The sequence below is a fragment of the Thermobia domestica genome, chromosome 3 (genome assembly GCF_964235325.1).
Source record: "Thermobia domestica chromosome 3, izTheDome1.hap1.1, whole genome shotgun sequence".
Classification (NCBI taxonomy): domain Eukaryota; kingdom Metazoa; phylum Arthropoda; class Insecta; order Zygentoma; family Lepismatidae; genus Thermobia; species Thermobia domestica.
In genome coordinates this window covers 146378575-146403515 of record NC_137456.1, presented here as the reverse complement: position 1 = coordinate 146403515, position 24941 = coordinate 146378575, and the positions used below count along the sequence as shown (strand labels likewise).

General features: G+C 33.9%; 1 protein-coding gene across 2 annotated transcripts in view; it reads left to right on the top strand.

The window, feature by feature from the left end:
* The window catches only part of LOC145680795 (uncharacterized), an 82525-nt gene that overhangs the window by 3585 nt on the left and 53999 nt on the right, over positions 1 to 24941 (top strand). For both annotated transcript variants that reach the window (XM_081751834.1, XM_081751835.1), the window contains exons 2-4: positions 3293 to 3382; positions 6770 to 6889; positions 10050 to 10172. In XM_081751834.1, the coding sequence (XP_081607960.1) occupies positions 3301 to 3382; positions 6770 to 6889; positions 10050 to 10172 (325 nt within the window). In that variant the 5' untranslated portion in view covers positions 3293 to 3300. The remainder of the gene's footprint in view (positions 1 to 3292; positions 3383 to 6769; positions 6890 to 10049; positions 10173 to 24941) is intronic.

The following is a 24941-nucleotide window of genomic DNA, read 5'->3' as shown; positions in this document are numbered from 1 at the left end:
ACTATAACAGCAGGAAGAGGTTGAGTTGTTAACGTTGAGTGAAGCTTGAACTAATGTACACTCATGTCCAAAATTATTGTCGCATATCTATAAATATGTTGTTGTAGGAATATACCGTAATTTGATAACGAATTCGCCCAATACCTTTCATAATGTTAGTATGTGTATAATCGGCAAAGACATGTATGTGGCGAATTTCACGTCAAAAGAGCAATAAATAAGAACAATAAAACGAAAATAAAACTTTTTGTTCATTTAGCAACATTTTGTTTTTCTCATTCTAATTTTCATATTTATAATTCTTTTCCTATGAAATTTACCACAAAAATATATTTCCCAATTATACATATAATATCAGTATTAAAGGTACCCTGCAAAATTAATATGAAATTATATTCTTACAATAAGACAGTTATAGATATACGACAATCATTTTGGACATCAGTGTACGTGTAATGTGAAATAAAAGGGGAAAATGAATCCTTGATTTCAAAACTCAAGTTAATCTTTAATTATTCAATACAAAATTGTAATAATCAAATATTGAGAAGCTTTAGAAAAGTGAGAACAAGATTTAGTATTTTCGGATTCTGTTTTGAATGCTTCATCTGTATTTAATATTTTGTTTTAAAACTAAGGCTTAATAAGACATGACGATACAGTTCGTCATTCGTGGGATTTAGACTAGCTACACCCATAGGAGAGACAAGTCAAATATTTTACACAAATGTTAAGAACACTAGATAATTAGTTAGAAGGGAATATTCGCTAATTCAATCTCACTTAGGACATGTACCATTTATACCATTATTAAATTTTTCACTGTATGTTTAGCTTAGGGAATAATAGCAAATTGCTAAATTACTATCATTACATACTTTTTAATAACATGTTTTATCTTCCTCACTAGATCTTTAATAATAACTCTGCTAAACTGAGCAGAGAAGATCTTTTCAATCTTCTGCATTTCCTGTATAATAGAATGTTAGGTGGCAATTTATAAAAAAATATGTTATGCAAATATAACTGTAGAAGCTTATAATAAAGAATAATAGAGATAATGTTCCTATTTTCAGCAAATTTTAGAGACGTTTCTATTTATATTCTTTACTAGTTTTAACTTGTAAATTAACGGACAGATAATTTAGATGGAATTCCAAGTTTTAAAACTTATGTATAGTACATAGGTGTATTCTTAGGACGAATAGTCAAGACAATTAACCACGAATTAGAACATTTATTATAACAAGCTGAAACTTTCAGGATTTGTTCCTCAAGATTTAAAACATAGACAAAATTTCAAAAGTTTCACTTGGTGAAAGAGACAATCATGTTGGAAGATAATAGACTATATAGCTTGAATATATGTTCTTCATATACCAAGAGTAAATTTCTGGTGAATATTGAAAATGCACCTTTTCCCGTCTTAGATTTGGAATTTTCGAAAAAGTTAAAAGACCGGTTTATGGAATGTTAACATATCAAGCTACATCTTTCTAACTTGAGGGGCTCCTTCGGTACTCTATTTTGGGCAAAAATTGTATACCCCTTTCTACACCTTTAATATAATATTTGTAATCAAAACAATTTGAGACAAGTTCTATTCAAAGAAAGCTCAGTTTGAAACGAGTTTATTCAAACCACTAAGATCAAACGATCTTTATGTTAATCAAAAACAATGTTATTTTCATTTCTTGTTATTGTTTATAGAGATTAAGTCATCTAAGAGTCAGACTATACTGTTTCAGTTCAGGTTACACTGATAAAACAAGAGTTTTTGCCTTGCAAATGTTTCACAGCCAAGCAAGTGTTGCCTAGTACAAAAATATGTAAGAATAGTATGAATGCCCTTTCTGATTTTTCTTTCCGTTTGCTTGTTCTGTTACTTATAGGTACACAATATCGATTTTTATGTACGTTTTCCAGCAAATTGCTCTTTATGATACAATAACTCGAAATTTCACATGAAAGCACTAAATAAGTTTCAGGTGAATATTGATATTTTATTTTCTTGTGGGTGAGTTTATAAGATAACCATATAAGTAGGTGACAGTACGCAATTCGTTCAATGAGTTATCTTAGCATCAGTTTGGGTAATATTATAGCTCATACTACCAACTAGTAATGTTTGAGGGTGAAGAGTTTCGGTAAATTGCCTCCATTGTCAATATATAATACAATAGTGAACATTTTTCAAAATTGATTAAATAATGTCAAATTGATTAAGATAGTACAAGATGAATTAAAAAATCTGTTAAGTGTGAAAAACTGATCACGTCGCTTTTTTTTTTTTTTTTTTTTTTTTTTTTTGCATTCATCAATGTTGAAGAAGTACATACATACCCGGCTTTACGCAGGTGTGAATAACATGTGCTCCCTAGAAGCGTTATTTCAAAAAGCCATAAGAAAATGAAAATTGCAATACCCAGTTAATTAAAATAGTAATCACCTAGGTTTCTTTTTTTTTTCTTTTTTTTTTTTTTTTTTGCCCGCCATGAAAAATGTTCCAGTTTGAATTCGTAAACCTCTAACTTCTGACTGTCTTGATATAATAGTCTGTTTGATGGACATGCACAATATATGGACGTTAGGCTAATGACCTTACTCCATCCCTGTACTGTGTTGCTACGGTGAGTTTCTCACCCAGCGATTGATCTCGCACAGCGTAGTAGTTTCTATTATTTATATTTTTTGATGCTATTTATATTTTTTGATACAAAAATAAAGTTAATAGACTAGACCAACCGGGGGAGGATGTGTGCCTAGCAGGACGCAAAATTTCTGGTCGCCAGATCTATAGAAATTTAGAGTTGGTTCAGTAGGAATGGTTTCTGCCTAAACTCACAATGATGCACAGTTTCTGTTTCGTACGAGAATAATTGTCACTGAGTGAGAGAAACCACGGAATTGTGAAGTGTTCACAACGGATATAAATAATGAAGTCTTCGCAATGTTGCAATTCGCCCTGCTTTCCCACCCTCCGAAATCTAATTGTCTGGTTTTGAAATTTTATGCCCCGATGTGATCTCTTTCGTTTTCAAACCAAAGACCGTTTGGGGGGGGGGAAGTACCATCATTTTTGGATTGTCGATTGTGTCTGACTTTGAAATTATTAGCCCTGTGCTTAGTATATGACAATAAAACCTCATCTGTTTCGCATACAGAGCAATATTTTGTTTTGATTTGTAATTAAGTAATTAACTTAATTTTGTACCAAATATTTTATAAACATTTTGATAAAACTTTTCATAATTATGAAGTCAAATAATACTATTACTACTTTCTTTCATAGGTTAACAGATGGATATCATCAAATCATTAGCTGCAATTCTTTTCATATGCTGTTACGTTATAGCTCATTCCGGGAACTCACAGTTCAGTAGTAAGTATTATTATATAAGCCTCTGTTATCATAATCTACATATATATAGTGTCGTTTTTCATAACTCGAAATTAAAAAAAAAAAAAAAAAGAGAGTGTGCTCCTGAAATAAATCAAGAAACTTCGTATATATGTCCATGGACCTCAATAATAATAATAATAATAAATGTTCGCTACTTTGGCCGGAAATGCTTAATTACGAAGCTGAGTCCAATTTAAGATAAGTCGTGGAATTAATCATAGAGTAGCTATACTGAACAAAGCAAGGAACAAATTCACATTGCAGAATTCACTCTGGGGCTCTTTCTTTCTTAGTACATTTTTTTCTATTTTAGTATTTGGCCAGTGCCGGATTTACATATAAGCTAAACAAGCTATAGCTTAGGGCCCCACGCTCTTGGGGTCCCCAAAAATTAAAGGAAAATATTGAATACACTTTGCAAAATATTTAAAAAAAATAAAATAAAATATATATATATATATATATATATATATATATATATATATATATATATATATATATATATATATATATATATATATATATATATATATATATAGCAACAAGGCTTCTTTTGTGTAAGCCCCTATGATGTAAGTAATGGGACCCGTTCTGCTAGTCTGCTTCCTAAAATATTACAAATTTCTTCATTTCTGTACATAGGGTCCTACGTTCATCTGGACACATAAAGGGCCCCATAGTCTTCAGTAGCTTAGGGCCCCACCAAACCTAAATCCAGCTCTGTATTTGACATTTCATGTTTTAGCGTGTTTCGCCATGTCTACAGGTATTTAATTTTGTAATTAATGTGCTTGATTTTTAATATTGTTATTAGCCATGCAATATATTCTTTTTCTTTCCGTTTCTGAACAAATTCCCAGATAAATGTTACCTTGCATTGAGATCCTGAATAGGCATGCGAAGTGTGTTGGCCATTTATTCATTGTAGCCACTTTACGACTAATTTCACTAATTGCCCTAAATTGGCTCTATCTCCATAATTATGTACGTATTTCCAAGCAAAGTTGCAGATAAACGTTTTCCTTCTAATGAGGTCTGAGCACATATGCGAAGTTTGTAACTGATAACAGCATAAATAACTTAATTTGAATTTATTTTATTTAAAAAAAAAAAAGTGAAACGTGCATTTCAATCTTTATGTCACAAAACGTTTCAGTGTGATATTCCAAGTTTTAAATAGGTGTATTGTGGAATTGATAAGAAATGTATTCATACTACGTAAACCCATGTTCTGTACATCATTCTAATATGAGCATGAATTTCCTTGCCACTTTTCCACTATGGCTATCTATCAGGGACACAAGGGTCCACAAGGGGTCCACCGGGTCCGGAACCACTCCTTAAAAAAAATCTCCCTACCTCAACATACACTTGTACAGTTTTTCGATAAAACTATACTTGTTTAACATGAAAATGATTGACGTAGCATTAAAATTTGATCTCACACTTCATCTGTACTCTTTGTTTTATATATATATATATATATATATATATCAAGTAGTTCTATTTTTTTCTGAAAGTGTAAGTGAAAGTATTTTACGATTCCTTATCATGTTCACGGGTACAGAATAATACCCGTCCAATATTGCGTAGACGTAGTGGCTGGTAGTATTAGACTTCCTCCCCTAGAATTTGAACCCTTTCCATCAAAAATTTCTGAGTGATCGTCTGCTGTATGTGTCTCTGTACAGAGACAAGTAAACGACGGGAGGACTTATCCCCCTTGAGATTCAAGGCAAGTAATTCCTAAACTAAGAAAGATAACGAAGATTTGTTTTCGTTGTAAGGAGTACGATATTCTCACTAAAACTTTTCTATTTACGGTTTTAGTCTTAAACAAAAGGATAAAATTCAGTTACAATTGAGATTAAGTGACTGCAACAGTGCACTAGGACCTCATCAATTTTTCGTGTTCAACAGTACATTTCCTAGAAATTACTACTGTATATTGTTCATGATCACAAATAGTTTCAATCATTTCTTTAAAACAAAATACTATAAGCAAAGATGAACAAAATCGTTGCTTTTAAACACCAGAAACGATCGTTTAAGAAAAATAGAAACTTAATGATCTGCAGCAGTATTTGTTTCCCTTATCAATGCCCTAACAATAATGTTAATCTTATTGATACAAAACGACCTCTGAAAACCTTAGCTAGAGAAACAAGACTTTTTTTTTTTTTTTTTTTTTGCTAATTTGAGATCCGACAACTCTATATAAAAGGAAGGCTCGACCAGCCAAAACTACACGTATCTGGAGCTTGTAGTCTCTGAAGAAGAAATTGGCCACAAACATATAAACTTACCATTTTAGTACATAGATAAGCAAGCGTAAATAAAAGGTATACCATTGGTAAATAATTTAGTCACAAGACGTGCTGGAAGTGTCCTTCCCTTTTTCAAGAGAGACAAACTTACCCATGTAGCTGTTACCACATTCCCAGATACACGCGTTCATCAACATCACTAATTTTCGCTTGGATGTTCGTCATGAGGTCTTGGATAGTACATACATAGCTTGTTTCTGCTAGCTCTGACCTTGAGATCAGAGATAGAATGGGAAACTTAATCGAATTCCCATATTTCTCAATTTGTGAATAAGTAAAGTGAATTTCAATGTTTTTGAAATTGCTTCTCTTTCTCTGCGTAGGAGCCAAATTATCAGAAACGCTAAAAAAAAAAAAAAAAAAAAATCGTGTTTCCTTACATTTAATTTGAAGTCTGTATACCGAATCAGATCTCCAACTTAAACGATTCCTCACATTAGGGACTTTCTAATTGAACAAAGGGAAATTTGAGTATTTAATAAATGCCCTCGTTTCCCCTTTTGAACGGAATTTTTAAAACTCTGAAATATGTGTTCTCTTATTTCTAGTGTAGAGTTCATATATTGAGCTTCACCTCTCTAACGTTAGGAATTCGTGAGATACAGTATTCTTGGGGGAAATTTTGAACCCTTTTACCCCCTTAGGATAGGTGTTACCAAACGTTCTTCTTCATCCCCTACTTTCGTAACGAAAGACGTATTCTTTGTTATCTTAACGTTAATAAATATAATATTACAGCCTGGGCGATGATGAGTCCCCCACTTGTACTCTTTTATGTAATAATATAATTATTTACACTTTTTTTTATTGTAGAGATATTAATTCTAATAACAAAAAATAATAAAGACTAACATAGCTCATTATCCCCATTTTGTGTAATTTATACATTATACATATTCTCTGTTCAACAAATTTTGATCGAAAGTATGTAAATTGTTTAAATTTAAAAATATTTTGTTACTAGAAATAATATAATACGTTTTAATATTTATTTCATTACTCACATAACTTGATATTTTATGCATTTTATTTAATCCAGGGCAACAATGTGGCTATGGTCAATTTACGTGCAGTAATGGCAAATGCATTCCAACCTTCTCTATTTGTGACACCTACAATGATTGTGGAGACTTTAGCGACGAGAGTCCTACCTTATGTGGTATGAATATACTTTTTTTAAAGCTTTTAATTTAATTAAACTTTATATATCTTTATATACATAATTGAAACGATTTTTGATGCTTTTCCTTTCTTTATACAAGTTGGTCCTTTTTGTATACGATGTTTCAAAGACTGTGGTAAAGAAATTAGCAACAAAACTTGAACATAAATGCATAACTGTCATACCTTTCCTTACAAGAATTTTAATCTTTCTTGTCTATAGCGTGGCCCACCAATGCAGTATCGAAATCGATATATGCCTGAAGACAGGCACGTAGCCAATGGGGATCCATGGCGTCCGGAATCCTCCCTTCGAGACCAGAAATGAAAAAAAAAAATAAGGAAAGATGAAACAAAAAGAAACGAGAAAAAGAAGGATCAGCGCAGTGTTGCCACACTTGGTACAATTGTACCTAATTCAGCTCTTTTTGTTATTCATTGGCACGTTGGTACCACACTGACATTTTCAGCCCCTTTTGTGAAAATCTTGGTACAATTCTACTCAATTCAGCGCCATTTAACAAATACTTGTTACATTTTCAGTAACAGTAACAGCAGGACTTTTCCTACATCTCATGATACTCATACTGTATGTTGGAGTCTTAAAAAATGCTGTTGAACATTCATTCTGTGACGTTGCACCGCATAAGGCTACGAACTTTGTGTGGAAAATTCGTAATTCGAATTATACCGGGAAGCATATGACGCTAGACGGGTGCGTCCGCGCCGCGCATGGAGACGGAAAACAAGCATTGTGGTGGAAATTTTAGCTTGAAATCTTTAAAACAAATGAAGAAGAACACACACGTTGAATGTTGAATATTCTGAAGAAGACCATCGTGCTAGAAATGTTTCATCTATTTCCACGGTTGTTCTGGTCCTTCTATTTGGATGTTTTTAAAAAGCAATTTACAAAAAGAGCACTTTCTTGAATTTGGACTCTTGGAGAAGAAGAGGTTGTTTTAGGATTTTACCTCTATTACTTTCGTGTTATAAAGCCATGCATTACACTGGTATACGGTAAAATAATGAATTCAGCCCTTTTTGTTTTAGTTTGGTACTATTTTTCAGCCCACTCCAGAGCTAGGACTGTGGCAACACTGGATCAGCGTTAAAAATAAAAAGCTACAACAAGCTTTTGGTTATCCTTTCTTATGAGGAGATTTGTGTTACTTGCAATACATGGTGGCATTTGCAGTACACTATTTCATTTCACCCCCCCCCCTTCCCGCTCCATTACGATATCCTGGCTAAACTAACCAATGTATATTGCCAGTAAAATAGTTTAGAATGATCGAGCCCCTGGTATGACCACCACAGTATTTCATGTCACGCTTCCCCCCCTTCCCCTTTACGAAATCCTGGCTACGTGTCTGTTGAAGAACAACGTTCTCACAAACAGCCTGATAGACCCGTACTCGTATTCTGTGTAATTCTTCTGTAATAATTTCTCATAGTTCGGCCAAATTGAATTTTTCGAATGTTTTATAAAATTTACAATCTCAATAAGGCTGAGATTGTAAGGCTGAGGCTCGTCATTCAAGGATACAGTGAAGTTAAATGTAGTTCTTTAAGCGATGATCTGAACATTTAAAGTAACATAGTTGGTTGTGATCTTTTCTTTCCGAAAAAATGACAATCAATAAAACAGAAGTTTCGTTGTAATTCTTAAGATGCGTTGTTTTACTTAGGGTAGCCGTCATTTACGGGAGTAAAATGCAGGTCAAATGCAGATGGAAAATAAAGTTACTTAACATTTCCTAGAAGAATGGCAAATGCTCCAAGGTGTTAGTAGGGCTGTTCCGATATTCGAGTAATCGATAACAATTCGATAAAATTTCAAAACCCTTTCTTCGGTAAAGAAATTTAATTTTATCAAATTATCGAATTTTTGAGACTCTCGAATTGTTCGAAACACTCGAAATGTTTGAAATACTCGAAGTTTTAGAAACTCTCGAAATGTTTGAGACACTCGAAGTATTCGAGACTAGGGATGCGCACGAGACGAGTCGAGACACGGCTTTTCCAATAGAGAAATATACATTTTTCGAGTCGAGACATCACTTTTACAGCATATTTTCGAGACGAGATAGTCACAAATCTTGTCTCGTGTGCATCCCTATTCGATACATTAAAAATGATAGAAACATTCAACGAGTTTGAAATACTCGAATTGTTCATGAGTATCAAATTGTTAGGAAGCAGCATATCTGGAAGAAATGTTCAAAGAAACAATGCAATCTAGGTTATCATAGGTGTACGTATGTACTACATATATGCAGGGTGTTCATTTTAAGGGTTGCCTCCCTTGAAATAAAGTGAAAGAAGAGTTTCTACTTATATGTGTTTCAGACCAATGTTAATGTGAGTACAAGGATTAAGAAGTCTGAAATATTCTTAATATTTGAAGTTCCGAATATACCCAAAATTTCTGTAATAATGAAATTTTCAAAATTGACTGAAATTTTGATAACACTAGAACTTTCAAATAGCCGAAACTTCGATAATATTCGAACTTTTGATAATACTCGCAACCTCGATAATATGCGAACATTTGATAATTCCTGAAACTTCGATGATACTCGAATTGCCTATAATACCAGAAACTTCGATAATATTCGAACTTTCGATAATATACAAAATTTCGATAATTCCCGAAATTTCGATTACACTCAAAATTTCAATAATTCCTGAAACTTCGATAATACTCGAAATTTCGATAATATCCGAAACTTCGATAATTTCAAGTACTCGAATGGTTTCGAGTAACCGATGACAACTCGATAAAATTTTCATTCTCGAAATTCGATAGGTTCTCAGCTTTATCGATCATCCCTAGGTATAAGCGCTAAAGTTAGAATTAACAAGCATGAATGTTCCGGTTGACAACAAAATCTTCTGGTTTATAACAATCTTCTAGATGTAGTGACTTTTACATGAAAGCTGTTGATGTTAGATTTACGTTAATCTAGTATGGATACATATACTTATTAGCTCGTGCATATTATTATTATTATTATTATTATTATTATTATTATTATTATTATTATTATTATTATTATTATTATTATTATTATTATTATTATTATATCCAACCTTCTACAACAAGTGATAAATACAACATACACCAATGCTTTTTCTTCTATCTTTATATATAGGACCCCTTCAGTGTAAAAACCAAGCCTTTCACTGTAAAAGCGGAGAATGCATCCCTCAGAAGAAAGTATGTGATGGGATTGTAACGTGTCAAGATCACAGTGATGAGGATCCATCAATATGTGGTGAGTCTGTGATTCTTTCTTTTGTTCTAACTAGGAATGACATTTTTTTTTTATTTCCGCTAAGACACCAGAGAAAAGTCACGTGATACAATGATGTTCATTTGGCATCATCCATCCCCACACGGAAATAGATTCTGTCGTTCCATTGTTTCAATTGGAATGGCAAGCCTGAAAAAATATCGTATGTAATTAAAGCGTCTGCCAGATGTACAATAAAATATGTGATACAATTCAGTTTTTCCAGGGGGAATCATGAGTTCCCTGAAATTCCAAGGTAAAACAGTTCAGCAATCTTACTCAACAATCTCCACGAACCACATGATTCACGGATTCTTCATGCGTTGTCTGCCCCCGCAGACTTCTATTGTTGGCAACTCTCTTCTCAGATTAGAAAGAAATACCCCTTGTATATACAATAATAATAAATAGATCAATGGAACCTCTGATTGAAACCACATTGGTAAAACATTTAATCTTAATTGAAAGAAAACAACATTTCCGGATATTAAAAGGAAATGATGTACTAATTATGTATAAAGTTTGCTGGTATCATATGAAGATTTCTTTCCGTAGAGTGAGCTATAAAATTTAAACTTTATCGATATGATTTTCATCAAGAGCCACCACTAAAGGTTACTGTTTCTGCTTTCCTGCTACTTATGTAATATAGAAACAGGGTGCATTCAGGTTATAACACCTATAGTTTTCTCACTAATTAATCACACAAAAACTGTGAAACTTGTGTTACTTCTCGACGTAGTCTCCCTGCGGCCGTACACAGTTTTCATAAAGTCGATGCCATGATTACCTGGCCGCAGTGACCGCTTCTCTAGGAGTCTGATTTCACTACTAGAGAATCGCTGATACCATAGCGGCACGGCTAGTGAATGAGCAATCACGGAGAGTATCTTTCATCGTTGGAAACAGCGAAAAATCGTTAGGAGCCAGGTCAGGTGAGTAGGGATCATAAGAAATCACTTCAAAATTGTTATCACGAAAAAACTACTGGCTCACGTTTCGGCCGATGAGCTGATGCATTATTTTGGTGGAAGAGCACACGGGCAGCCTTTTTTGGGGGATTATTCATGCAAGTGCTGGAAGGAGTTTCGAAACATCTTCGTGGAATGCACTTGTCACCATACTATCCTTTCGAACGCAATGAATAAAGATTACTCCATCATTGTACGAGAACACGGTCACCACCATTTTTTCAGCACTGACGTTCACGGGGGTATGGCGATGAATCTGCGTGCTTCCAGTGAATAGACTAGTGCTTCGTTTCAGGGTTGAGAAACGGCATCCATGGTCAAAATCGATGAAAAGAAAGTGTCATTCATATCATCATTACGAGTCAACATTGCCTGACAAACATACCATGTGGACGTCCGTCAGCATTCGTGGCACTCCCCTGGATGAAACTTTTCGTATGTTCATGTCTTTATGCAGGATTGTCTGCACAGATCCCACAGAAAAGCCAACTTTGGAGACGATGGATTCCACACTCATTCGGTGATCTTCCGAAAAATCTTTCTCCACTCGTTCGATCATGTCGTCAGAGACCGAGGCCGCTGATGCGAGAACGAGATTGTTTTGATTTGTTTTCATAGGAGGTTCTGCCTTCTTTGAACTATCGCAACGACGAACGCACTTTAGACATGTCCATGATATCATCATCACATGCCTCTCCAACTGACGATGAATTTCAAGCGGTGCCACTCCATGCAAATGGTGAAAACAAATGATTACAAGCTTTTTTGTTGTAATGAATACATCGCCATTTTACGAATGTCGAAAGTCATCACTCTTACCACTGCCGCTGAAGTTCTGTGTTTCTTAGCGTGTTTGCACACGATACCGACAAAATCGGCGGAAGCCCCGATAATATCGGTGTCGGTGCCGGTGTACTTTGCACATGTCGCCGACAATGTCGGTGGAAGCCCCGACAATATCGTTGCTGGTGATGAGCGAAGTAATCGACACACACAATATATTCTGGACTGCTTTTTAAATATTCTCCATATATGAAAACAAATAAATGTAATAATAATCGGGAAAATTATTTTTTAAAACAAGGACTACAAATACTGTTTTGAAGAAGTGCGGAGGACGGTACAAAACTTAGAAAAAATGTGCCTAAACATGTTTAGATTTAACAGTGCCGTTTTAAATAGATTTTGTAAAGAGTAGTAGATGCTGCAGTACATTGCAAACTATATTAGTTTTATTTTTATTTGAAACACTGTTACATATCGTATGTACTGTATATACATATTATTTTGTTTTCCATTCAATAACATTAATGCCATAGTACGTAGATTAGATAAGATCCGAATTAATAATTTTGTTTTATATTGCTCCATACATACCTGCCGTTTCTCGTTTCTTTTTTGTCAATCAACTCAAAATCCTCGGCAAGGCTTGCATAAACTTCTCGCCATGCTTTTTGCTTTTCAATTCTGTCCTTGAAAGAGTCTGTTATCTTGTCCCACATGCAAAATCTACATTCCACAAGTTCAATAAGGGTTAAAATATCGTATGGAAAAATTCTTGCTATCTCTAAAATTCTAAACAAAACTAGGAAAGTAAGAATGCAATAAAACACAACCTTTTCACCCAATCACTGTAGCTAAACTGCAGAATTCTATCAGGTGTTCGAACCCAGTAAAAATGGGAGGGGGAAGATTTGGATACGATTCCTGCACTGTTCGCCCTTTTCCGTTTCGCCTTATGACCTCTAGCAACGAAATTTGCATGTAAAATCTGTTATCACTTTCCTTCTTGATGTAGGGCAGAACGGGAAATCTCGATGTGAATTTTCCCGTTTTGCCTTATGAACTTTATTTTGGTAGGCTTGCAAATATATTCATAGATACAGTTTGATTTGTTTATTCATTTAACAAAATAAGTACAGAACATCTACATAAGATGCTATTTATCTTCCATATGTATACAATGAGCAACAGCATCTAAGTATTGTATTAGAGAAATCTGTTTACTACTCAGTCTACATTTCAAAGTATGCAAGGGAATATTTAATTGAACTTAGGTACTTTCATCACCGGAATTTTCGTCACGGTAGTTTCGTCACCGGTAATTTCGTCACCAAAATATTAGCATGTAGGTTATTTCGTCACTGGAAATTTTGACAGTAATTTCGTCACCTATAATTTGTCACCAAAATATTAGGATGTAGAAAATTTTGTCATGGTCATTTTTTAACCTTTGTTGAACTAAGTAGAGACAAAGTAAACGACCAAAACAGCTAACCTTATCTTAAACTTGGAAAACAATTCAGTTGGTGCTCGACTCTGGAAAATCGAAGTTTCGGATACTAGACGTAAGAACAAACAGCAGTAAAAGAACATCTCATCTTCAGAAATCTTAAAAGCACAGGCAAAATGGACCGCTAATGGGATTATATATCACTATTTACAAATATTAAGTTTTGCCAATATCAAAATTTCAGGTCAGAAAATAGAAAACAAAATATAACTTGTTTTAACGCAATAAGTGTTTTACATGTTCATTTTCCATTATTCATAACATTATAGGAAACAACAAGCAAACATTTTTTAAAACATTTAGTTCCAGTGTTATACGTTATGCACAAAGACTGGAGCCGTTTCTACAAAATCTGAAACACTCTTCTAGTTTTCTTTTTTGGTTCTATCTTGATGTAGCACAGTTGAAACCGTTGCTTCAACTTGTTAAATTAAGTACTATCAAAATAGTCCAGAAGATCCAGATTTTCCTCCGAAGCCTCTTGTATTACTGATGCATATCTGCTACGAGAAGAAATGCCAATTCGTTCATTTTCTCGCAAAATAGACGAAAATTTTCATTGCTCTTGTACTGTTCTGTGAATTCAAGCTCTTGGGTCTTCCTCCACGTTGAGTGAGCCAGGCGAAAAAAGCAACGCTGTACACGAGTTGAGTTTCCAAAAGTTGCTTTTACAGCCTGCATTTCCGCTATCTCGAAATCCATAACCACAGTTACAGGGTCTGGATATTCACTAAATTCACTGCACTGATGCATCACCGCACGAAACAGTTCTTTATATGAATTTTGTCTTGCTCTGCATTAGGGCGTACACCTAGTAAAGGAATAACATCAAAAATTTTTTAGGAGCCATTGAAAAGTTTCCGTTCACAATCCATATTTCACTTCTCAATAGCTCCATTAGGCTATTTAAAGGAAACTTTCAGACATATTTATACGTTTTTCTTCCTTTAAATAAATTTGTTTTCTTCACATATATGCAATAACAATGTGCCAATGTTTACTCAGAGTTGAAATCTAGCATTATTCTTTCAATAGCTCCTAAAAACGATCACTCTTTTCACATGACTGAGTTAACGTGGAGGAAGGTCCAAGAGTTTGGGCTCAGAGAACAGTACAAGAACGATGCAAATTTTCGTCCAGTTTGCGGGAAAATGAACGGATTGGCATATCTTCCTATACCTGTTTGATATTTTCTGTTCTAAAATTTTGATATTGGCGAAACTTAATATTTGTAAATAGTGATACATAAACCCATTAGTTCCCCATGTTGCCTGTGCTTTTAAAATTTGCTGAAGCTGGCATTAGTTTCTTCTACTGGTGCTTGCTCCTGCGTCGAGTACCCGAAACTTCAATTCTGTAGAGTTTAACACCAACTCAATTGTTTTGCAAGTTTGATTAAAGTAACGTAAGTTGTTTTGGTCATTTGCTTTGCCTCTTATTTAGTTCAAGAAAGGTGAAAAAATAACCGTGACAAAATTTCTTATATCATAATATTTCTGTGATAGAATTACTGGAAACTTTTATCTCTTATTTCAAATATGATATCTAAAATATGTAACCCTTTATTTAAAATACTACTACTAATAATAATATATTTCGATTATGCTGCATAGTTTTGCTTCAGTTGAAGATTAAAGGAAACAATTTCAAAAACTTTTTCGATTTCATTCATTGTACTTGTATTATGTTCTAAAAGACATTGGTGATGAAATTATCGTGACAAAATTTTCGGTGACGAAATTACCTATGTGGTAACATTTTGGTGACAAAATTACCGGTGACAAAATTAGCGCCGCCCAATTTAAATGTCGCCACTTATATTTCTGGTGTCTTGCAGTATGTCCTGCTAAAAGCATTACCATCGAAGCTTCATTTTCTGTTTGTTAATATCTCAGTAACTCAATTAGTATATATATATATTGATATATTGAGGTGAGTATTTTTTACACTTAAAAACACTTGCACTTACACACTTTCGATTGACGAACTCAGTACTGATCAGAATCTTTTACTCATCAGACTCAATATGAAACTACTTGAACAACGTACAGAGCTTTAAATGAAGCATCTACTCGGAAACCTGTTTCCTAATTAGCCTCTAAGAACAAATCATCTTATAGAAAACGAAGTTACACAAAAATTCCAAAATCCTTGCAAATGTATACAAATAATTTAATTACGTGAATATAAACATTAATTCTTATGACTTTTCAATTTATCCCACTGACAACGGACTTGCCTACCTGGCTACTCGGCAATCGCTAACATGATAAAGAAAGTATATATTTCAAGGCAAATTTTTTGTTAGTCATTTTAATTACATTTATATTTGTTAAAGCAAGGCTTCCAATATATGAAAATTATTGTAAGGCGAAACGGAAATTCCAATTTTGAATTACTATAACAAATCTTTAAGTACCAATTTTTGATTGACGTTCCCTGGGATAACAATTATAAGGCAAAACGGGAAAAGGCGAACAGTGAAGACACGCTTGGATACGCAAAGATATTGGACACATAGCTTTGGTCTTTATTTCCAATTGCCATTCCACAAATTCTTGTAAAAAATGGGGGGATAGTTTTATAAGTGAGAGAAAAGAACTGCGACAAGAGAAGCGTGGAGTCAATCTCTGTTGTTGAGATCACAATCAAGAAAAAACAGTCACTTGTTCTTGGGAACTTTGCAACGAGTTTTTGATTGTGCTGGTTTCGTTTCAAAATAATAATAATTCTACTTTGATTTGTCAACAAATATTCTATTCAATCATTGCTTATTGAATGGGAACGGGAAAAGTGATCTGCACACAATTTTGATGAAAATAAAAGGAAGTAATAATAATCAGGACTTTTTCCATATGATTATGTTCATAGTGTATCAAACTTTGAAAATTACGCTTAAATTAATTTTCAGACTGTAATAAAATTTAAATGCATGAGTAGATTTAAAAAAATACAATCAAAGAGAGAGAGAGAGAGAGAGCAAGAACAAACATAAAATGGGAGTAGAAAATAATCAACGGAAATTGGTTATCTAAATTTCCTATATTCTATTTGATAATAGCTATTTAGAGGGAAACCATTTCTCTTCAGATTTCCCACATTTTATACTTTATTTAATAAAGAGAATTTAACTACTCCAAAACAGAGACAGTAAGAAAAATAATAAGCTGTTTTGAAGTTGTTTGTAGGAAAAGATAACAATATTATACAATTGTAATAGAAAAATGGAAACAAAATTCCAAAGACAAGAATACACAGCGCCTTGTCACTCACTCTCTTCATCTAAACCACTGGCCGGCCGACATGTGCATCCAATCATAACAAAACATTGCCCCCAATGTGGTTTGTGGTATAGAGCATCGTTTTCCTCCAATTAGATTCTGCTACTCTATTGCCAGTGTTTCCACCCAAGAATGGCGAAAAATTGTTTGAAAAAGGGAATTTTATAGCACAATTCGAAAATGTTTCCTCCATTATTTCCCTCTTGTAAGCAGTACGTGGACAAACTGTATACCGTCTGAAAGCCTGTTTCAGTAGCTTTAAAACGAGCTATAATACTTAACGTAAAACCAGCCACAGGGTGTTCAATAAGCTTTCACACGGAACTTGAGAAGTGCAAGCGGCAAAAACTTACTTTCACCCCTATCTCCGAAACGAAGGGGATTAGACTCTATGTTCATATAGGCATTTTGGCTTAGAATGATCTCTCCTATCACCATCACCTCCCAAAATCTTTGCATTCCCTCACCGGACACCCTGTATATATATATATATATAGATAGATAGATATAAGGTTTATTCAAAAAGTTTTATGTATGGGGATAAACTGATGTCAAACGACAACAAAACTTAAACCTCATGTATACATAGGACCAAAACTTTAACTTTCATTAATTCATTATATAAAGTAAGAGAGCACGAGGAGTTAACCTTCTTGAGAATTAAGGTTGTATTTACTTAAGTAATCTTTGCACTTAATAGTTTTCCACAAAACTTATGTAATTGTAATACATGTATAATATTTTGCAACGGGTAAACCTGCATGTAAGAATGGTGAATAATATTTTCCACTATTTATTGTTTATTTTAGTTTAAAAGATCAGCGTGTGGAATAAATAAATACATATTCATTTCTTCTATATATGCTGTTTGAACGAAGTTATTAAACTTTGAAAAGTCCTTTAAACTCTGCCCACTGGAAAAGACAACCATCGAGGTTTCTGCAGAAATAACGTAAGTGGTGCCCAAGAGCCTATCGTAAGTCTAAAAGTATATCTAGATGCGGCAAATAAAGAGAGAGGAAGTAGGATTATTTTTTAATTAGTGCATGTTGTAAAGCTGCACGTATAACACTTTGCTCTCTACCACGAACATTAAAACATTGAACGCCACGCGAGCCACATATGGCTCACAATGGAAAGGTCTATGAGGCCACGTGAGCCTTATATGTCTCACGGCAATTTGGTCAATGAAGCTCCGTGAGAAATCTGTGGCTCACGCGTTGAGTTTACTTTTAGGCACTTTTAGGATCCGTATGATTCGTGAAAGCACGTGTTTACTGCAGTCGAATCTACATATTATGTGGTTAACTTTGGTATACCTGTGGAACGTTAAGTACGTGTGGGGGTCAGTAGTATGGGCGTGACTTGGCCTAACTTTTTGGCCCCTGGGTCCCTGCCTCAGGACCCATGGTCCCTGGCCGGGGTCAATGACCTAGGGGTACCTAGGACCACCCCCTCTAAATTTTGGCAGGGGTACCATGGCCCACCCCCTAAATTTTGGCAGGGGTACATAGGACCACCCCCCTTAAATTTTGGAAATTGCCAAATCTAAAAATTTGGTGTGGTAGCCTAGGACCATAGTATGTACCTCTATTAGTATTGGGTGTCTATGTCGTTCCCTTTCATGGGTAAAAAATTGCCAAAAGGTCAAATTTCGGAGGTTTCTGACCTAATTTATCCCCTTGGATGAGGTATTATTACCCTATATAGTTATATGGGCGTATACAGGGGTCCATTACCTTTCATAAGACATGGGTATATTAATGCACCCATTGAAAAATTTGGGAGGGGTACCTTGGCCCACCCCTTAAATTTTGGAAATTGCCCAATTTAAACATTTGGTATTATAGTATAGGACCCTAATATGTATTATGATAAATTTGGATGGTCCACCTCGTTCCCTTTTAGGGGTACCAAATTGCCAAAATATAAACGTAAACAATACGTAGTACCACGTGTTTGGTTTTGACCTAATTTATCCCCTTGGATGAGGTGTTATTACCCTATATGGTTATATGGGCGTATACAGGGGTCCATTACCTTTCATAAGACATGGGTATATTAATGCACCCCTTTAAAAATTTGGGAGGGGTACCTTGGCCCACCCCTTCATTTTTAGAAATTGCCCAATTTAAACATTTGGTATTATAGTATAGGACGCTAATATGGATCACTATAAATTTGGGTGGTCCACCTCGTTCCCTTTTAGGGGTACAAAATTGCCAAATTTTAGTACAACCACGTGTTTGGTTTTTAACCTAATTTATCTCCTTGGATGAGGTCTTATTACCTTATATGGTTATATGGTCATGTATAGGTGTTCATTCCCTATCATAAGACATAGGTACATTGGTGCACCCCTTTAAATTTTTAGGAGGGGGTACCCTGGCCCACCCCTTCAATTTCAGAAATTCTCCAATTTAAGCATTTGGTATTATAGTACAGGACCTCATTATGTATCATGATAAATTTGGATGGTCCATCTCGTTCCCTTTCATGGGTACGAAATTGCCAAATTTAGGTACAACCACGTGTTTGGTTTTTGATTTAATTTATTCCCTTGGATGAGGTCCTATTACCTTATATGGTTATATGGTCATGTATAGGGGTCCATTTCCTATCATAAGACATAGGTACATTTTTGCACCCCCGGGAGGTGTACAATGGCCCACCCCTTTAATTTTGGAAATTGTTCAATTTAAACATTTGGTATTACAGTATAGGACCCTAATATGGATCACTATAAATTTGGATGGTCCACCTCGTTCCCTTTTTAGGGGTACAAAATTGCCAAAATATAAACGTAAGCAATACGTTGTACCACGTGTTTGGTTTTTGACCTAATTTATCTCCTTGGATGAGGTCCTATTACCTTATATGGTTATATTGTAATGTATAGGTGTTCATTTCCTATCATAAGACATAGATACATTGGTGCATCCCTTTCAATTTTAGGAGAGGTACGTACCTTGACCCGCCCCTTAAATTTTGGAATTTTTTTGATTTAAGCATTCGGTATTATAGTACAGGACCTTAATATGTATTATGATAAATTTGGATGGTCCACATCGTCCACTTTCATGGGTACGAAATTGCCAAAATATAAACGTAAGCAATACGTTGTACCACGTGTTTGACATTTTGACCCAATTTATCTCTTGGATGAGGTCCTATTACCTTATATGTTTATATGGTTATGTATAGGGGTCTATTCCCTATCATAAGACATACGTACATTTGTGCACCCCTTTAAAATTTGTTAGGGGTACCTTGGCCCATCCCTTAAATTTTAGAAATTGCTCATTTTATATATTTGGTATTATAGTACTGGACCCTAACATGTATTATGATAAATTTGGGTGGTTTACCTCGTTTCTCTTTCATGGGTACATGTTATATGGGTATGTACAGAGGTTTATTACCTTTATATGTTTATGTTCCCTTTTAAATTTGGGGAATTATCAAATAACAAAATTCGGTAAACCTTTTTCTAGGACCCATTGGTGTTCCTCTTATGGCCAAATATTCAAAATTTAAAGGTTATTGACCGGCTTTATTATTGAATAAGTACAGGATTTATTACTTTTTCATAACACACAGGTGTATTTGTGTACCAATCTTAAATTTTGGGAGGGGTACATTTCTTATTGTCATATCAATAATTGGTAATTGGATAGTATCTCATTCATTGGGTAAATCATTGTGAAATATGAGTATGATCACGTAATCAGTTATTGACCTATCATGGAATTAGGAGTCCAGGACATTGGAACATTGAAACTTTGTAGGATAATTTGAGAATTGCGTTATTGGTTTTGGTTATTCCCGCCAAATATAAACGTAAGCAAGACGTTGTACCACGTGATTGTCCTTGATGAGGTAGTGTACAGGGATTCATTTCCTTTGTTGTGGTACTTCTTAAGTTTGAGTACACACACACTTCTAGAAAACAGTTGGTTCTACTCAGGTAAACAATTGACGGACATTATTGACATTATTGAACATATAATGATATGATTAACTCTAAGACTTAGGTATATCAAGAGAAGTATTCTTTAAATTTGGGAATGGTGATAAACAGAATTTTAACATAAGGTGCGAAATTTGAAACAATACATTGAACTTTAGTCACAGCTCATAGTCTAAGATCATTGGTGGTGATTGATTTGAAATCTGATAGCTAACCTTATTGAATCTTATGACTCATAGACGAAAGGCAATACATGCTACAACACTGGCAAAGTTATTGTTAATGCAATTTGATTGGTTGATCACTATCTTTCCTGCAATCTGATTGGTTGATCACTATCTTTCGTGCAATCTGATTGGTTGATGATTTTCAAATCTTTGCTGTATTCAGTTTTAAGTTTTGTTTAACATTTAAAAATCTTGGTTTCGTTCAACATTTTGCACTCACTGATAAATATGATCAAAACCGTTTATTTGTTAATCGAATAGTTAAAAACCGGATAAAGTTTGACGGTTAACCGTGAAACGTAAAATTTTTTTAGTTTGGAATTTTTTGCTTGAAATTTTTGGTTTGAAAATTTTTTCGTTTCCAAATTTTTTTGTTTCAAAATTTTGTTTGAGATTTTTTCGTTTGAAATTTTTTGTTTGAAAATTTTTGTTCGAAAATTTTGTTTAAAATTTTTTGTTTAAAATTTTTTGTTTAAAATTTTTCGTTTCCAAATTTTTTGTTTCAAAATTTTGTTTGAAATTTTTTTCGCTTCAAAATTTTGTTTGAATTTTTTTTGGGTTTAAAATTTTTTGTTTGAATTTTTTTTCGTTTCAAATTTTTGTTTCAAAGATTTTTGTTTGAAATTTTTGTTTCAAAGTTTGAGTTGACATTTTTAAAAGTTTGTGCATTTATTAGTAAAGAACCGGAACTGTTTAGAACAAAAACCTTTGACAACATTGTGGTGCAATAGTACACGTCAGAACCTGGGGTTGTACTTGAAATGAAAAAAACACAATTCATTGAAATGGATCATTTTATTACACTCCACATACATCCATACCAGATAGTGGTTCTGGATATTGTCGATACAATGTATTTTGAACTTCTTGCACTAGTTTGTCTTTAGCATATAATTTTAATTCCAGTTGAAGTCTTTTAAGGTCTAATGCAATATCAATTGGTGGAAGCTCAATGTCCATTTGATCACAAATAAACTGTTTATCAATACAGGTATGCACCCACGAACGATGTTGACAACCATCACAATATCTCGATACATGTTGTACAATATGCATAACACATTTTTCAAAATAGTACTTTTTCAGGAATATACTAGTTTTGTTGCACACTTCCACTGCATGTTTAACACATTGAAATACGCTGATGAATTTGTTCCATTCAGTTTGTGTTAGATACACCATGTTGCGAGGGACATGGAATGTACTCTTTTTACGTAACAGCACAATCTTCTCTTCGAGGACTGTACGTAGCACCACTTCATGATTTGAGCCTAATGATTTGACTATGGTCACATTTAGCTCATCATGAAAATAATCGTTCATTTGGTCGATTCGTGAACATAATATTTGCCATTCTTCACAGGTCAGTTGTACACCAAATTGTTCTGCTTTGCTCAATCGAATCACAGGTTCAAATGTTCTAGCACTGATACCAATCATCACATGTTTTGTTTGAAATATATTTATTGGATAATAGCTTGCGAAGATGAACTCTTTATCGTTAGAAGTACACATCTTTCCTCCTGAAAGCACTTGCTCAAATGATTTCGTGGGATGACAGTGTATTGGTTGATTTATAGAACTACGGCTGACGTCATTGGAAAGGAATGTGCTGACATTTGAATTCATGGTTTCATCACAGTTACTGACGTCATGCCGACCAACCAAATTCATACAACTACAGCTGACGTCATTGGAATGAAATGTGCTGACGTTTGAATTCATGATTTCATCACAATGGCTGACGAATCTGGCTGTGTACTAAATTCAAGTTGATGACTTCGACCCAAGAATCCTTTGTAACATAAAGATACAGATCCAGTATTTAAGAAACGCAGCAGTTCTTCTTGTTTTGATGGTTCTATGGGTAAATATCTTGCTGGTAAAATTATATTCTTATCATTTTCAAGCTTCACTACGATTCTTAATCCAAACTTTGTAGGGATCATTTGGCTAGCTAAGATTCTATAAGGTACATTCTGTTGTAAATAAGTAATCTTGGTAAATGATTTCATCACATCACGTGTGTTTAGAAACTGCAGACAAGTAGCCATGATGACGTTATCATGAATACTAACTCGAACGATACTTATATATGATGCAAAACTGATGACGTTGCATTATCATGTTCTGACGTGTACTATTGCACCACAACGTTGCCAGATGTTTTTGTTCTAAACAGTTCCGGCTAGTGCATACCTGTATTGATAAACAGTTTATTTGTGATCAAATGGACATTGAGTTTCCACCAATTGATATTGCAATAGATCTTAAAAGCCTTCAACTGGAATTAAAATTATATGCTAAAGACAAACTAGTGCAAGAAGTTCAAAATACATTGTATCGACAATATCCAGAACCACTATCTGGTATGGATGTATGTGGAGTGTAATAAAATGATCCATTTCAATGAATTGTGTTTTTTCATTTCAAGTACAACCCCAGGTTCTGACGTATACTATTGCACCAAAATGTTGTCAAAGGTTTTTGTTCTAAACAGTTCCGGTTCTTTACTAATAAATGCACAAACTTTTAAAAATGTCAACTCAAACTTTGAAACAAAAATTTCAAACAAAAATCTTTGAAACAAAAATTTGAAACGAAAAAAAAATTCAAACAAAAAATTTTAAACCCAAAAAAAAATTCAAACAAAATTTTGAAGCGAAAAAAATTTCAAACAAAATTTTGAAACAAAAAATTTGGAAACGAAAAATTTTAAACAAAAAATTTTAAACAAAAAATTTTAAACAAAATTTTCGAACAAAAATTTTCAAACAAAAAATTTCAAACGAAAAAATCTCAAACAAAATTTTGAAACAAAAAAATTTGGAAACGAAAAAATTTTCAAACCAAAAATTTCAAGCAAAAAATTCCAAACTAAAAAAATTTTACGTTTCACGGTTAACCGTCAAACTTTATCCGGTTTTTAACTATTCGATTAACAAATAAACGGTTTTGATCATATTTATCAGTGAGTGCAAAATGTTGAACGAAACCAAGATTTTTAAATGTTAAACAAAACTTAAAACTGAATACAGCAAAGATTTGAAAATCATCAACCAATCAGATTGCACGAAAGATAGTGATCAACCAATCAGATTGCAGGAAAGATAGTGATCAACCAATCAAATTGCATTAACAATAACTTTGCCAGTGTTGTAGCATGTATTGCCTTTCGTCTATGAGTCATAAGATTCAATAAGGTTAGCTATCAGATTTCAAATCAATCACCACCAATGATCTTAGACTATGAGCTGTGACTAAAGTTCAATGTATTGTTTCAAATTTCGCACCTTATGTTAAAATTCTGTTTATCACCATTCCCAAATTTAAAGAATACTTCTCTTGATATACCTAAGTCTTAGAGTTAATCATATCATTATATGTTCAATAATGTCAATAATGTCCGTCAATTGTTTACCTGAGTAGAACCAACTGTTTTCTTGAAGTGTGTGTGTACTCAAACTTAAGAAGTACCACAACAAAGGAAATGAATCCCTGTACACTACCTCATCAAGGACAATCACGTGGTACAACGTCTTGCTTACGTTTATATTTGGCGGGAATAACCAAAACCAATAACGCAATTCTCAAATTATCCTACAAAGTTTCAATGTTCCAATGTCCTGGACTCCTAATTCCATGATAGGTCAATAACTGATTACGTGATCATACTCATATTTCACAATGATTTACCCAATGAATGAGATACTATCCAATTACCAATTATTGATATGACAATAAGAAATGTACCCCTCCCAAAATTTAAGATTGGTACACAAATACACCTGTGTGTTATGAAAAAGTAATAAATCCTGTACTTATTCAATAATAAAGCCGGTCAATAACCTTTAAATTTTGAATATTTGGCCATAAGAGGAACACCAATGGGTCCTAGAAAAAGGTTTACCGAATTTTGTTATTTGATAATTCCCCAAATTTAAAAGGGAACATAAACATATAAAGGTAATAAACCTCTGTACATACCCATATAACATGTACCCATGAA